Consider the following 16015-nt stretch of genomic DNA (forward strand, 5'->3'; position numbering starts at 1 on the left):
GGTAGTTTGTACTGGATGTTATTTTGAAGTAATTACGGTGCGCCGGGCAGCCTAGTGCCTTGTCACCGTGGAGGTTGAGAAATGTACACGTCAGGCGACCTCGCGCCTGTTAAGACGTTTCTTGGAGTAACGCGAGTCTACCTTGTGACAAGCGTACTCCCGATGTAATTCATGAAATGTAAAGCATCCAGGTACACTCGAAATCGAATGAAACGCCCCCCCTTACGGTTATGCAACCCGGAATTTTATATCATCTAGTTTCGCCAGGAATAGCAGCTCGCGAGAAGCGTAGTGTTTCCAACTCTTGAATCTAGCCACAGATTCACGCGACCGGGTGGAGATCTTGCTTTCCTCTTGATTTGATTTTAACGGACAAGAAGTTTATTTTGAGAATGTCTCTGGTAATAATAACAAGTGTTATTAACATTTATGCTTGAGTTTTTTATTATTCTTTTACCACTTCCGAACGAATATGTGAAGATTTTTTTTTTCATTTTGCAATAACGCTTTCGGCATTTTTCCTTCAGAGTTATTCTTCTTGTTTTTAAATTTTTGGCGACATCTGATGTGGAAAAAGTTCCACGAAGTTTGTTTTAAGTGTAAATGCATCTGGACATACAGTGTAGAGTGGGATTCGAACAACATATTCCGTCGCGAATCGAACCAGCGATGTTTTCTTTCCACGTTTATTAAAATTTGCTTCCTTCAGCCTACTTCCGATTGTCGTATATTTTAATTCGTATTCCCGTTTCTTTTTTCATTTGCATTGTGCGAGCCGTGATAACTTTCTCTCTTAATCTGGTTATTCGAATACTTTTATACTTAATTTTTTTTTCCTTTTCTCGATTTTCCCTTCGCACTCATTACAGATTTCGGTATCGCGCTTTTCCATATTTTCAGTAATTTAATTCTTTGACTATTTTTAATTTGCCCTTAGTCCGAATCAAGAAAATATGTTAGGAAATGTTTCCCGTGTAAATCTTATTGTATGGTGGTGTAAAATTGATGCCAGCTTTTTCTTGCAAGCATGGTCCACTCTCCCCCGCCCCTCCTCGAGGGAGTACGGTGCACAGGAGTCCAGGGTCTGCGCAGGTTGTTTTGCTTGTGGTTCCACTCTTCCATCAGCAGGTGGGCTGCTGAGAAGGCTATGCTATCTGCGAGTGAGGGGGAGGGGGTGACGAGCAACACTGCCACAGCGAGTCGCTGTAAATGATTTCATCGTCTGTGCTGGGTGAAACCGGTTCTTGGTGCTCCTACACTTTTCCGATACATTTCTGCCAGCCTTTCTAGGGAAGCGAGGTCATATGTTCCAGATTCGAACTCTGGTCAGGCATGAATGTATCACTGAGTTTGTCCCGTCACAATTTTATAAATTGATAATTCATCCGTATTATCGCGATTAACTCAAGAGGCAGAAGAGTGATGTAAAATAACCGAAATAGAAATTGATGCATTTGTGCCTGGTGCTAGTGTAACGACGAAGTTAACTCTTTATAAATGATGAAATAGGTAGCCCTTGCGCTCAAATACACTTATACCTTGGCACAAAAAAAAAAATTCAACTTATCGTTGATCTCTTACTACATTTGGAATACAGCCAAGAGCGATGTAAAGCAATGCAATTACATTGTGAATGTTTCACATCCTATAGTCTTTCTTTTTCTCGTAGCGGGGGCGGGGGTTCATTCATTACAAATATCTAGGAAAGGATTTAGCAGCAATCCGTGATATACTTAAATATCATAACATGCTGCGTAGCCAGGGTTCTTGGTCCTAGCCTCTGATAATGAGTTTTTCTTTTTTGTTGTTTCTTCAATCTTCATCAATTTCCCTGAAGCATCATTCATCCTCTGTCGCCATTGGCTGGCTATATGTAAAAGTTGACATAAAATTAGTAAATTTTGAAAAGAAAACACAAGGATATGCTTTTCTCATAGCTCGCCAAACATGCACATTTCTGTATTTTATGCTTTCAGCGCTATCATTATTCTTGGCAGGCAATGGAATTGAAGCAACTCTCACAACTAACGTAAACTACATGTCACTCAGGCATGACAATTCTCGCGGACAAAGAGGATTTTTTGTCACATGGTACCGCAATAACTATCTTCTGGCCTCCTACATTTAAATCCGTACTTTTTATTCCAGTTGAGTGATTGACTCACAATTTTGCCATTGAAGGTTTGGGTTGTATTTGGGATATACGTATTGTGTTTTTGGTGCGCTATGAAAAAGCAATCCCAAAGGTTCGCACTGAACAGAAAATTGTGTGCTTTTCCTCTCTCTCTCTCTCTCTCTCTTCCAACTCCGTCCCTCTCTCTCACCCCACGTCCCCACTATTTAGGTAAACTGTTGTTAGAAACATATTTTCCGAAAAATATCCACATTGAAAATAATATTCCCCAATTGTTTTGATAGGGCATTTCTATTGCTCCGAACGAATTATCTCCGTAAGAGGACTAGGGCCTCCCCTATGGCGCAATCGTAGAGTCGTCATCTTTAATCAAGGGGTCCCGGGTTCGATACCCGGTGGAGGAACATAGTGGTTCGGAACCCACTATAAACTGTAGGTCCAGCCCCAATTAGCCTTTCTGTGCACAAAGTGGACTTAAAAAACAACAATTCAATTCAATTCAATTGCATCATCTTATCAATATTTTTAAATCTGCATGCACCTGCTTAATTTAATAGATTATACATTTATATTCATTGCGGGCAGAAATGTGCGAGATAACAATGCATTTTTTTCAGGGAATGCATGAGTCAATAATAATGTATATTTTACGGTATATACTCTTTTATATTGCATTGATTCAATAGTATCCTTATTTCCTAAAGCAAGCGTGAGTTTCTTTGCACACACCACGCAGGCCCTGCTTGACGTAAATCTCAGATGCAGTAACTTCACGGTTGCCTTTTGCCACCACGCTTTGGCTTTAATTCGAGCCCCGGTGGGTGCTTCGTTCGAGATCCTGCAGCCGTTTAACTCATATCTATGCCTTGAGCATGTCACTTGCAACGGAACCAATAAAATGAAACTTTCTGCACCGGAATGGGCGTGAAAACTCTACATGCAACAATGATAAGGTGTTTTCAAGAGACATGTGCCACGTGCAGTATGTCTCTTCGGTCCGAATGTTCATTTACGATATCATTTCATCATGCCTTACACTTCCCGCATGTTCTTGTGCGGCTGGTCTACTGCACTACAGATTGCTACGACCCTTGGTGTGGACGATTCATGCGTCAGGCGTTGGATTCGGTGTTACGAGGAAGAAGGGGACCAAGGAATGAAGTCAAGACCCAACAAAGGCCGGCCGAGGAAGACAACCAGGGAAGAAGATGCAGGCATCATTGAGATGAGCGAAGGCAATCCCTTCATGGCTACAACGAAGATTCGCCAAGAGTTTAAACTGGAGTGCCATGCTGCAACAGTTCGGCACCGTCGAGCGGCAAAGAAAGAAGCAATGATGCATTTCCATCACGAAGCACGGATCAGTTTACCAGCTCCTCAAGAATTTTGGCATAACGTAATTTTGAGCGACGAGAAAGTATTTTCGTCTGACGAAAATGGTCAGGTTTATGTTTGGAGGCACGACAACACTCGCTACGGCCCCGAGAACATTTCTACCCATGCTAGGAGTGGGAGGATATACGTGGCGGTGTGAGGATGGATCAGTTCGTCTGGAGTAGGTGGATTGTTTGAAGTGTCCTCGAGAATGAATTCGCAGGAATACGTCACAGTGCTGGAAAACCACATGCTTCCCAGCGTGCGAGAGAGACACCTTGAAGATGAGATTTCGCACGTGACTTTCGATCAAGACAACAGCAGCGTCCATACATCGAAAGCGAACACCACCTGGTTTAATCAGCACCCAGGAATTTCAAGAGTAGATTGGCCAGCGAAGTCTCCCAATCGAAAACATTTGGGCGTTGATGGTGAGAGTGGGAACCTAGACAGCTGAGAACAATGAAAGCTCTACTGGCTCACGTGTTTGATGTTTGGGAGAGTTTAAGGAGAAGACCAAACATCTGCTCGTGGAATCCTTGCCTCGTCGACTAGATGCAGTGCTTGAATCCAACGAGGGTGGACACAGTATTGAAACCCCGCACGGTTTAACCGATGTTCTTTGCTACATCCCAGAACAAAACTAATTACACACATCTCAATATGCAACTTATGTTTCCAATTCTTTCTTATTGATACCTTGGTGCTCATGGTTACTTTTTCACACACCTGCACAATGGTTCTTTAATTTCCCGTCGCTCTTTCAGCCGGCGCGGGAACCACCTTTATGGCAGTGATCCTCTGTTGCCGCGTTTGCCTACGAAGGAACTCGTGGCCAAACAACGAATTAGGTCTACCGCTTGGGCAAGAAGCGGCAACTTTACAAAGCCCTTCTCCCCGAAGCAGCCAGCAGGGAAACAGGATTTTGTCGAAATAACTCTTCTGCTCTGTGAATGAACACAGGTTCTAACAGCGTTTCGACTTAATTGGACATTATCCATTGTTTTTCTTTTTGATTGACTATATATTCTATCTATATATTTGGAGACATATCAAGAGATCACCTCTTCTCTCATCTTCAGGCGAACAATTTTTGCTATGTCTGTAGTGTGATTGGAACTATGACAGTCCGTGATTTTTTCCAAATCCGGTCCGCTAAGCAACCAGTCTTAGATGCCCATTCGAAATCGACAGCTATAGAGCAAAATATGTTTGAAGTGAAGAGTCTTATTGAATGAAACATAGCTCGACTTACCCTCACATTTGAATTTTTTTAGATAACTTGCTTGCACTTCGTATAGAAGGCACCACGAGACTGAAAATGCACACTATTTGGCATGGCAAATAGACCTTATTCCAGCTTCGCTGAAAGTTCGATGTAGTTGTCAGTCATTAAGTTCAACGCTCTCTGCGCGTGTGTTGTGATGGGTTACCGTGTTCCAATTTTGTTTTAATTCCATTTAATGCTCAAAAAGGCTACCCGAAGTGGGACCTACAGTTGAAAGTTGGATCCGAACCACTAGGCAGTTGTGTCTCCACCAGGAATCGAACCTGGGACTCCGTGATTATAGGGGGTTAACGCGTTCATGGCTTTACAGTTTCGTGAATTCAAGGAAGCCAAGGTGAGAAAAAAATGTGAAGAAATATCTTCTACACGGAGCTAAATGTGTGTATGTATGTAAAACTTTCTAGCACATCCATTTTCCTACCTTCATTTTATCATCATTACGTTGAATTTTGCACCAGTGATTTTTCACTACGTTCTAGGTCACGTCACTTTGAGTCGTAAAGTATTGTCTGTAATTCAGTTTTAGTATAGTTTGTAGCCTCTCATCCAAGAATTTTTAAGGTGGGAGAAGGAAGGGGGGGCTCAACTTCTGGAAAAAATAGTGCGAGTTCAATTGAGAATACGAAAATAGAGCGGAATGATTATATTGCTACAATATCTTCAGAAAAGTAAAGCGTAAAATTGAATTCAGCCTCTGAGTGAGTCCATGATATTGTTTATGTTTGAAGGTAATATATTAAACATGACTATCAGCATAACCGAACGCATATAATGAGATGATTTATTAGTGTTACCAGGCTAAAGGTGTGGAGTGCGGCCTGTTGCCTCGTTCATTACGGAATTCCACATGTAAAAATTGATCAGCTCTTATAGCTAGTAACCGTTATAGGCTTAGACCAAATTCTGGCGTTTATATTTCAATTCACTTCCTCAACAAATCCTTTCTCGATTGACTAGATTTTAAGCGGAGCGTCATTCAGTTGTTTGTGAGTGTTCTTTTTGCAGAAGCAACAGCAGCTCGCTCGCACCCACAGTGCCCCGCCCACTCGACGAGACGCGAGGTCTGTGCAGTGCAGAACAATGACAGTGTTGCCTCTCTATTCGATCTTTGTATTCTCTTTTGCCTGCCACTACACACACATTTCAGACAATTCTTCCCATACAACAAATGGAAAAGCAATCAGGCAACTGTTAAATGGCTCTTTTCTAGATTTTGTATTAACACTTTCCACGGTCAAGATATGTTAACTTGGTTCTGTTTCGTATTCCCACAATTTGGCTTCGTGCAGTAGGGCTTTATATTGCAAGCTAAAAAAAACAACGTAGGCAGGTATTTTAACATTTTAATTTTCATCCGTTTCATGATTGTGTGAAAGAATATGGTGGAAAAATACACTACTTGAGACAATATCACTAATAATAATTGGCCGCCGCTGTGCCCGAGCGTGGTAAGCCGTCGGCTTTTGATCTCGCTGCCGAAATTCCCGGGTTCGAGTCCCGGCCTGGGTATGATTGTTTATGAGTGTTCCTTCATGAATTTTATCATACACTAATCCTCATCGTTGCGACTAGCCAAAAGTAAAGTAAAAAAAGAGAAAGATATTAGTAATAATAAAAATATGAATCTAGCTCCCCATGGTTTCTTTATGACTGTCCTTTTATCAATTTCATCGAGTCATCATTCATCCTCATTGTTGCGATTAGCCAATAAATGGTAGAGAAGCTGCGAAAAATAAGATGTAAAATAATAACAGAATTTTCTCCACAGAAGGAAAAATAAATGCTCCAGAAAACATGCAATACAGGAAATGAGTGTCCTGTAATGTGAGTCTGTAAATCAAATGTAACTCACGAATGAAGAAGTTTACGTGAAGGTTTCGTCTTCTACGAAGCAATACAGGCTTGGATGGCGCAGTGGTAGCGTCGTCGCCTTGTAATCAAGGGGTCCCGGTGGAGTCACAAAGTGGTTCGGATCCCCCTTTAAACTGTAGGTCCAGTCCCGATTAGTCATACTGTGCATTGTGGACTTAAAACACCAAATCAACAACCAACCAACCAATACGGGGTTGGAAACACTACGGTTATAGGTTTGGAAACACTGCTCCTCTCGGGAACTACTCTACCAGGCGAAACTAGATGATATAAAATTACAGGTTGCATAACCGTAAGGGAGGGCGTTTCATTCGATTCCCTGTGTACAAACAATAGATTTTTCCAACATCAAAATTAGAGTTTTGGCCCGATAATTAGAGAAATGAACGTTCGGATACGACTTGTATATATTTCAAATTTTACGTTAATTAAACTATAGAAAATATTCCAAAATTTCCGTTTTTAATTTCACAGATGCTGGACAAGGTAATTTATTCCCCTGATTAAAATAAGGTTTCGCAAAGGTTATCCGTTGTCTCTTGTAGTTAATTATATAATTATGTTGACTTATAGCAACCCACGTGCATTGTCGTACAAAGAAAGATACTCCTAGACAAATCAGAGCCGAGTACGAAGTGCACCGAACCTCTGGTGCGGAGGTAAAGTGTGGGGGGCCAGGTGTGTAACATCACTCATCCCCATCTTCGCAAATTAGCTAAAAGTGGCACAAGAAGCGAAGTAAAATATAGCAAATTATTCAATAAATCAAAAAATTTCAGTTCTAACATTTAGGTAATGATTCTTGAATATCTTACCACATTTCAAATATTTCGTTTCACCAATTCTGTGGCCCTTTTCAAAGCAATTTTCCCTCATTGGCGGCTGGAGACCATGGGTTGTATACAGCTTTACACTTCTGTTCAGATAAATTGGCACACATGTTTGAGTTAAAGTTCACCTTCGTAGCCGATCGAGTGTGGCAGTACGCCCGAAGTACAGCGCCTTGAATAACGTAGTGTGGAAAACGGCACGGTTCTGCGCTCTCTGGCTGGTTCCACTCGAAAATGATACCGCTAGAGGCGCTGGTGTTGGACCCGGTGCTTGGTATTCGTCTGCTTATAATGGAAGTAAATAGAGTTTTCGCTGTAACGTCTGATTCTTTTACATGAAGCATTTCTATGAATGTGATAATTGCTATGATATTTGGTACAGTGGTCGCGAAGATATTAACGAACATTCTAGACAGTCGACCACGTCCTGTTATCGTCATACTTTCGTTAATAATACGGGAGAAAAAATACGCGTGGAATGCTCTTGGCAACTAAATTTTTGTGTATGAATTAGGTTCATTATTATTATCATCATCATCATTTCTTTTAAAGATATACACACTGAAGCATTTGTATTTTTGATATTTACTGTCTTTTCTTCCGCTTTAAACTAATCGCGGCGATGATGATAATGATGATTGTATGAAACCCCACAAAACTTTCTTAGTGCCATCGACATGAGTGTAAGGAAACTTTCAAACCAATGGGACAAGCGACACGGGATGTTCACACTGTCACACTAGTGACACACACTTCCAGACTGTAAAATAGCATTCATTGCACATGAGGGTCCAAACAGCAAACGACACGTTCATATGGCGTATTCGCGTGCTACTTGTTACTTCGGTCGGATAGCTCCTTAAAGGAAGGGTGCTGAGACCGAAGCGACGCGCTACAGGGGGAGTTCCCAACTAAGTGACAAGCGACATGGTGCCTTCAGTCTATTAACAAGCGTTGCTTGCTAACAACAGATAGGCGACACGATAAACCCCACATTACAACAACAGATCTAGGCGACACGATAAGCCACACGTGTCGCTTTGTCGCTTCTGCGTCGCTCAAACTGGGCCATTTCCTCAATAGCTTGCAACATGTAGCCGTGGTTTGTTGTTCGCGCATACGCGATGCAATGAGTGTCTTGCTTTAGTGAGATTGCGCACCAAAGCGACACTTATCGCTTGAGGATTTCACCAACCGAGCGCTGGCCTGTGCTTCCCGTCATGCCGCTACGATGTGAAATGTTGCTCTTGATTTGCTCCTTTCCAAGCAACATGTGTCGCTTCGGTATGAAAGTTGCCTTGGACCGAATGACCCGTGTCGCTTTGGTGTGAAATCCTCGTATCGTTTGTCGCGTGTCGCTTTGGTCTAAAACGGTGCAGTCAGAGCTTGTGTCCCTACGGTTAGAAAGGCTGCATTGATTTCCGACTGCTCGCTTTCAAGCGACACTTGTGGTTTGTCGCCTCGGTATGAAATATCTCTCAGTATACTATTTATATTCTAATAACATAGAAAAATAAACTCTAATACACAGTCCAAGACGTGACGTCCGGAATCACATTGCGATGTTTCTTCTTGTGTTACGCAGCCTCCCCGATGGCGCAGTGGTAGCGTCCTCACCTGCTAATCAAGGGGTCCCGGGTTCGATACCCGGTGGAGGCACAAGTGGTTCGGATCCCACTTTAAACTGTAGGTCCAGTCCCGATTAGCCTTACTGTGCATAAAGTGGACGTAAAACACCAAATCAATCAATTCTTGTGTTACGCACGCATGCTATTTATTGATTCATTTTATTTTACTTTTCTTTCCAAATTAATGCCATTTCGTGACTGCAAATCACTCCACAAATATAACTGTTTCCATCAATTCACTTACCGCCTTTCAAGACAAACAAATCTACATAATATATAACAAAAACTAACAAAGCCGCATTACTTTCATAAGAAAATTAGCACCGACACTGATCGCACTGCCATCTATGTTTCTCATCCGTCTGGGGAACCAGTTTCTTGGGTCGTTTTCCACACTACGTTATTCAAGGCGCTGTACCCGAAGTAAAGTGTTTCACCACATGCAAGGAATTTTCTGACTTTCCGAGTGAAAGAAAACGGTTACAGGAAAACGACGTTACCATCGGAGAGGCCCCTGATGAAATAGAGGATGGGACAAACACAAGGTAAAGTTCCCCATGAAAGCACATTTGGGGGATCTGGGGGTAGGGTCCCACATATATTCGTTCTAGGCCATTTTGGAGGTGATGTGATCCGCATCACGCTCTGGCCGCCTTTATCGCCCAGGATTGCTCCCAGGTACCCATTGATTTGAAGCTGGGTGAGCCCCAGAGCCGCTTTATGCTGGGGCAAGGCCGGAAAAATTCCGTCCTTACATCACCCACCCCGGGAATTGAACCCAGTTCTCCCGCGTGGCAGTCAGACGCCCTACCGGTTTGGGACAAACACAATTATACATGTATGTACCTTAACTAGGGTTTGGATCCGGGACCTCTGACTAACACATCACGTTTACAAATCCGCGACAGAGGCCGGCTGCAGATCGTTAATATACCTACAGTCCCGCAGAATTGACTTGAGACAAATGGCTTCCGGCTACCGGCACCGCTACAGGAGTACCAACCTACAGCGAACGCTTGACTCTCACGCGAATCACGGGCAATCAGCTGACAACGGAAGATTTTAAAAATAATTACATTGTGTAACGGAAATATCACTGTATTAAGAGGACTTGCTAAGAAAATTATATGTATTCTATCTTACACAATTATGCACGAACACTCACTAATGCACGAAATAAAAAATCAGAAAGAAAGCTCTATGCACTGCCACTCCGCTTGCTTCACCAGTCACTGCACGTGAGTCCTTTCAACAGTTGGTAACATTTCGCGCGCCCGAACATTAGAGTTTCCGTTGGCCCGTTACAGCGGGAATTCCCCCGCTCTAGCCAATTCGAGCGCAGTTGCATCACTCACAGAGCAGCCATTTCTCTCAAGTTAATTCTGCGGGACTGTAGAGTACACGGCAATTCGATGTCTTAGATATCTAAAAAAAGGCATCGCTTCTTTCCAGAGGCGTCTACAACTAACAGTAAACCTTCATAGACCCTAATGAACGAGAGCCGAAATGTAAGGCCATCCCATGGAATGTTGAAATGGAAGAAGATGTGATCTTGAGAACAATGAATCTCTAATTTCTAATCCTTTATATTCCTTAGGCGAATTTTCCGAGGCCAGAGAGGACTTAGCAGCTTTAGAACTTGACTATCAGGAAGTTCAAGAAAATCCAGGTTCAGATGAGGACGATATGGATGAATATTAATACATAACACAACGACATAATTTGCCCATAAGCAAGTGATATACATGGATAAGAAGACTGTTTTGATTTAGAGTATAGGTTATTAACAATATAGGAGCGTACATGACAAGATATACGACATTATATATTGTGCTTTAGAATAACTTCGATATGCTACTGATTTCTAAACATTAAAGTTTATCAGCGTTTGTTCTAAATATAACTTATTCCGTCCATCGTATCAAAGCAAAGAACATTACCAAAGAGACCTTCATTACGACAGTATTACTAAGCCTATCATTATTCAATTAATGTTCTTCTACATTGTAGCAAGTTAATTTTGAATAGAAACGCTATCTACTAAAGCCATGAAGCGTTATATATTTTGATCTGATAAAATTATTTATTTCAATATTATATTATATTTAGAGGTTTTGTGTTGTAATCGGTCAGACTCTAACCCACATAAAAGTAAATGCATCGTTTGAAAAAGAAATGCATAAAGTCTACAGCTCAGATCAATTGTTTAAGTGCATCGTTAAGAAAGATGTAGGGAAGTGCACCAGAAAACGCAACTGATGCATTAAAGTAGAGTTCGACACAGAAAGAAGTGTGCATATTTTTATGCACTTTTGCATTATCCAGTGTCGCCAACTTGTATGAGCTCATGGGGCTCGAGTCCACACAATAATTTGTCCTGTTATTATAATTATTTGTATTGTCACATATTTGTTGTGATTCTTGGTAGATTCCTATTGAAATCAATAAGACAGATTTAAAAAATAATAATAAGTATGCATTTTTGATGTACAGTAATATCAATATACAAGGAAGAGAGGATTTATGAGATTGTTTTGTGTGTGAACTTATAACTAAAACGTTCGAGCCTACCCAATGTTTTTCAAAAAATGGAGCCCCTGGTGTTACTTTTACAAATGATATGCATCAAACTTTTACCTGATTCTTGGCAAAGGCTAAAGGTAAAAAAAACTCTTTACTGCATCAATCGATGCGTTTTTGGTTCAAGTTGATTTGATGTATATAGTTTTCTGCGTGATCTAACAGTATAGTATAAACAAGTAATATTTTATTTTATTTTAGTTGTTTCACACACTGCACAATCTACATGTACATATAGTTTCCACGTATATGTCTTTGTTACTAAACGTTTTGTGTGTTTTAATGTAGTACTATTAAATCAGCTTTAAATCAGATACTTCAAAATTAAACTAACAAATCAGAGCATACCCGGCAAATATGATAGCTGGTGCATATGAATCGAATTTAAAGTTAACTTAGTTAAGTTAATGTGTCTTATTTCAATTGTGAACCTCTAGTTTGAATAGATTGACACATTGACATAGATTCACAGAGCTAGGTGTTTCACCTGAAATGAGAAAATAATTTAAATATCAACAAGATATTTTCTTAGAATGCTTTGTGTACATTCACCATTTATATAATAACATGTCCGCTCTTGCACAATCGGATTAGCAGGGTTATGCATGCAAAAGAACATGATGAGTGAAAAGTGTAGGAAGAAATCATTATTTTTTTCGTAAATCTTTGCTGGTTACAAAGTATGCTTAATAGAGTTGCCAAAAATCTATAAGTAGATTTCAGTCACTCCTAATATTTATTCATATATTCCTATATAAATATATAAATTTAGATCACATAACTTTTTTAAATAAAACTACTGTTCTTTATCTGCAAAACAATAAAGCATTGATCTTAATCGAAAATAAATATAAATATAATTTTTAGCGATATGCTTGACTTAGTCCATTGTTGAATTTAACAACAGAAGAGTAAGTCATTAGTTTTAGCATGGTAATTTCCTAAAGATGCATTACATGATTTGAACATAGGTTGATTGTTAATCAAAATCATATATTTGTAAAGATATGTTGATATTTTATGTTGAAAATACATGTGAGGTATTATATATTTTGTACCTGAATAGAGAACATTATGTCGAAGTACTCTTTCCACACACTCTGCGAAAAATGTATGTTAATTTGTTTATGTGTGTGATTTCCCAGCAATAGTTTGTAAAATACAATTACTAAATAACATAAATCTTTATATTAGCCATTTATAGTTGCTAGCTTATTTAGGATGAGTATGTATCGGTTCATGTTGCTGCATAGATTTCAATTTATATTGCATTCTGTGATACATATTTATTGCAAAACATAGAATTTGTGTATACATCTAACTTAAGTTGAAAAATGTCTCACATAATGGAGTCCGTCAAAACTCTGCAATTTAATATCGCCTTATAATTTATGTGATGAAGTTGTTTTGCAATATATTACCTAATAGACATGCAAATGCAGTTGAAACAATATACTGTTGATGCAATATCCCTTTCAATCTGTCTAAAATTTTAAATTATGACAGATAATATCAGGAGCAAACTTGTGATAAAGTATTCACAATACTGTCAAATATCCTAAAAGAATTTCCGTCCAATATTGCAGAAAAATTAAGTTTCTATATTTTGTATCTTTAAAGTTTGTTAAACTTTCACTGTAATTTATTGTGATTGTTGTACTTGTATATTTGAGATATAACATGTGGAAAACTATATGAATGGTGTTAAAATAAATATTATGTTTAAATTACCTATGTGTACGTATTTTCACTACATACAAACAATTAATTATTTTATTTACAATAAGATATTTGAACTCATTGTACAGTCAGAGACAAATGTAGGTTGTAATTACAATCTACTTCCCGGGTTACATTAGGTTTTTTGATTGTACAATAAAACAACAAATATGTCTTAGTATCTGAGCTTACTTATTTGTTAAGAGTTTCTCGGTTCCTAGTACATTTAAGAGGAAATTATTTGCTTTGGATAATTAATGTCCACCGGGCGTACTAACACTGAAAACGACATAAACCAAAACAAAAGTTAAATTTATTGTTTTTATGCACATTTCAATACATTGAACTTGTAGCAAACGTACATATAAAGCCAGATAGTGAGTGAGCCCTTGGGATTGAGAATGACTTTTCTTTTTGAAACTACTTCGCCATAAACAGTAAATACTGGATATTCACGGGTGTTATGAATATAATGAGTACAAATGTATGAGGAAGTTTTTACAAAAGGCAAAGTGGATCTAACTACTAAAAAATGTATCAAAACATTGAGAACGAGTGGACAGATTTTGTGTGCTTTGTGCCGAACCGAAGAGAAGCATTTGTGATTGCAAAGGCTTAAACCTGGATATTCCTTTAGTAAAATAATCACATTACTGTTCCTGTCATTTTGGCCACCTTTGGCTTATGAAACGACACAAAAAAGACTGAAAGTTTCATAAGTGCTTAATAATAAAGTTCGAGTTATGTGAGGGTACTGGCGTACGCAGAGGGGGTCTGATGGTGCTACAGCCCCTCCCAAAAGTTTGATCAAATCAAAATATTCAAATGAAAACTCGGGGAAAAACAAAGTGGCAACTGAATCCTTGCCTCATAATGACTCCCGATTCTATTATTTTTGTTTTTGAAGATCCTTTAAGACGATGGCAATTATAAATTGTATATAACGCAGCTATGTAGGTAAAATCCACCTTCAAAATTCAAGTCTGCTTCGAAAAAATTACGCCAGTGTGTGAAGGTATTTGCTAATTGAACGAGATATATATTCCTATTACTCAGTAATAGTATATTTATGTCTCCAGAATATTCATATGAAATGAAAATGATCCACTAGGTGGGAGTAAAGTAACAGTCAATTATTTATTATCACTGCGTGGAAACAATACGTAAAATCGTAAAATTCAGAAGAGGCGTATATAGTAAAAGATACTAGAAAATATTTAAAAATATTTTTTAAAACATTGTAATTAATTAAAATTCGTTTAAAAATAATAATTATGACGGAAAAATTAATGAAAAGTAATTGTTATAAGCCTTTCTTTAGTGTATGGGGCAGGGCAGATGCAGTTGACGATAGCACATGTCGTCGCTGGCTTCGAAATTTCAGGGACAGAAGCTGTCAAGATCAACCACGGTCTGACGTGGTTTCCCGAAGAGGATCTTGACAACAAACGTTATCGTTCTGTACTCCAACCTGTTCAAACAAACTATGTTACTCTGTACTCCAATCTGTTCAAACAAACGTTATCGTTTTGCACTCCGACCTGTTCAAACAAACGTTGTCGTTTTGATTTCCAACCTGTTCAAACAAACGTTGTCTTCCTGCACTCCAACCTGTTCAAACAAAAGATGTTATTCTGTACTCCAACCTGTTCAAACAAACGTTGTCGTTCTTTACTCCAACCTGTTCAAACAAACGTTGTCGTCCTGCACTCCAACCTGTTCAAATAAACGATGTCACTCTGTAGTACAACCTATTCAACCAAACATTGTTGTTCTATACTCCAAACTGTTCAAACAAACGTTGTCGTCTTGCACTCCAACATATTCAAAGATACGTTGTTGTCCTGTACTCCAACCGGTTGAAAGAAACGTTGTCGTCATGCACTCCAAACTGTTCAAACAAACGATGTTATTCTGCACTTCAACCTGTTCAAACAAACGTTTTCGTTCTGTACTCCAAACTGTTCAAACAAACGTTGTCGTCCTGCACCCCAACCTGTTCAAACAAACGATGTTATTCTGTACTACAACCTGTTTAGCCAAACGTTGTTGTTCTATACTCCAAACTGTTCAAACAAACAATGTTATTCTGTACTCCAACCTGTTCAAACAAACGTTGTCGTTCTGTACTCCAACCTGTTCAAACACACATTGTCGTCCTGCACTCGAACCTGTTCAAACAAACAGTTGTTGTCCTGCACTCCAGCCTGTTCAAACAAAGCTTGTCTTGCTTGACATAAACCTCTTGGAACAAACGTTGTCTTCCTAGATTCCAACTTGTTCGGAGAAATGTTGTTTCCTTATCGATTCCTAGCTGATAAATCTGTAATCGATTCGTGGTAAAATAAGTCTGTTGTTCATACCTGTGTGCTTACCGAGGCTGACCAGGCACGCGGGTCGTAACATACATACTAGCCGATTCGCTGGGTCACTCAGGACGAAAGCTTGGGTTAGTGACCAGGCAGGTATTAGTGAGAGAAATCTTGTCTCAACAACCACAAATTTCACCATGAAAGGTATGTAATGCAGTATATACAATTAACTCTAACTCTAAAATACCTCTGATTTCCCATAGTATTACCACACACAC

The 16015-nt window shown here is 39.4% G+C and overlaps 1 protein-coding gene across 1 annotated transcript in view; it reads left to right on the forward strand.

The window, feature by feature from the left end:
- LOC145978340 (tubulin alpha-1C chain-like) overlaps positions 1 to 13428 on the forward strand; it is a 167055-nt gene extending 153627 nt beyond the window's left edge. The window contains exon 10 of the mRNA XM_083110926.1: positions 10724 to 13428. Coding sequence (XP_082967052.1) covers positions 10724 to 10827 — 104 coding nt within the window. The 3' untranslated portion in view covers positions 10828 to 13428. The remainder of the gene's footprint in view (positions 1 to 10723) is intronic.
- The last annotated feature ends 2587 nt before the right edge of the window (positions 13429 to 16015 follow it).

The sequence above is a fragment of the Lepisma saccharinum genome, chromosome 24 (genome assembly GCF_977018435.1).
Source record: "Lepisma saccharinum chromosome 24, izLepSacc3.1, whole genome shotgun sequence".
In the NCBI taxonomy this organism is placed as follows: domain Eukaryota; kingdom Metazoa; phylum Arthropoda; class Insecta; order Zygentoma; family Lepismatidae; genus Lepisma; species Lepisma saccharinum.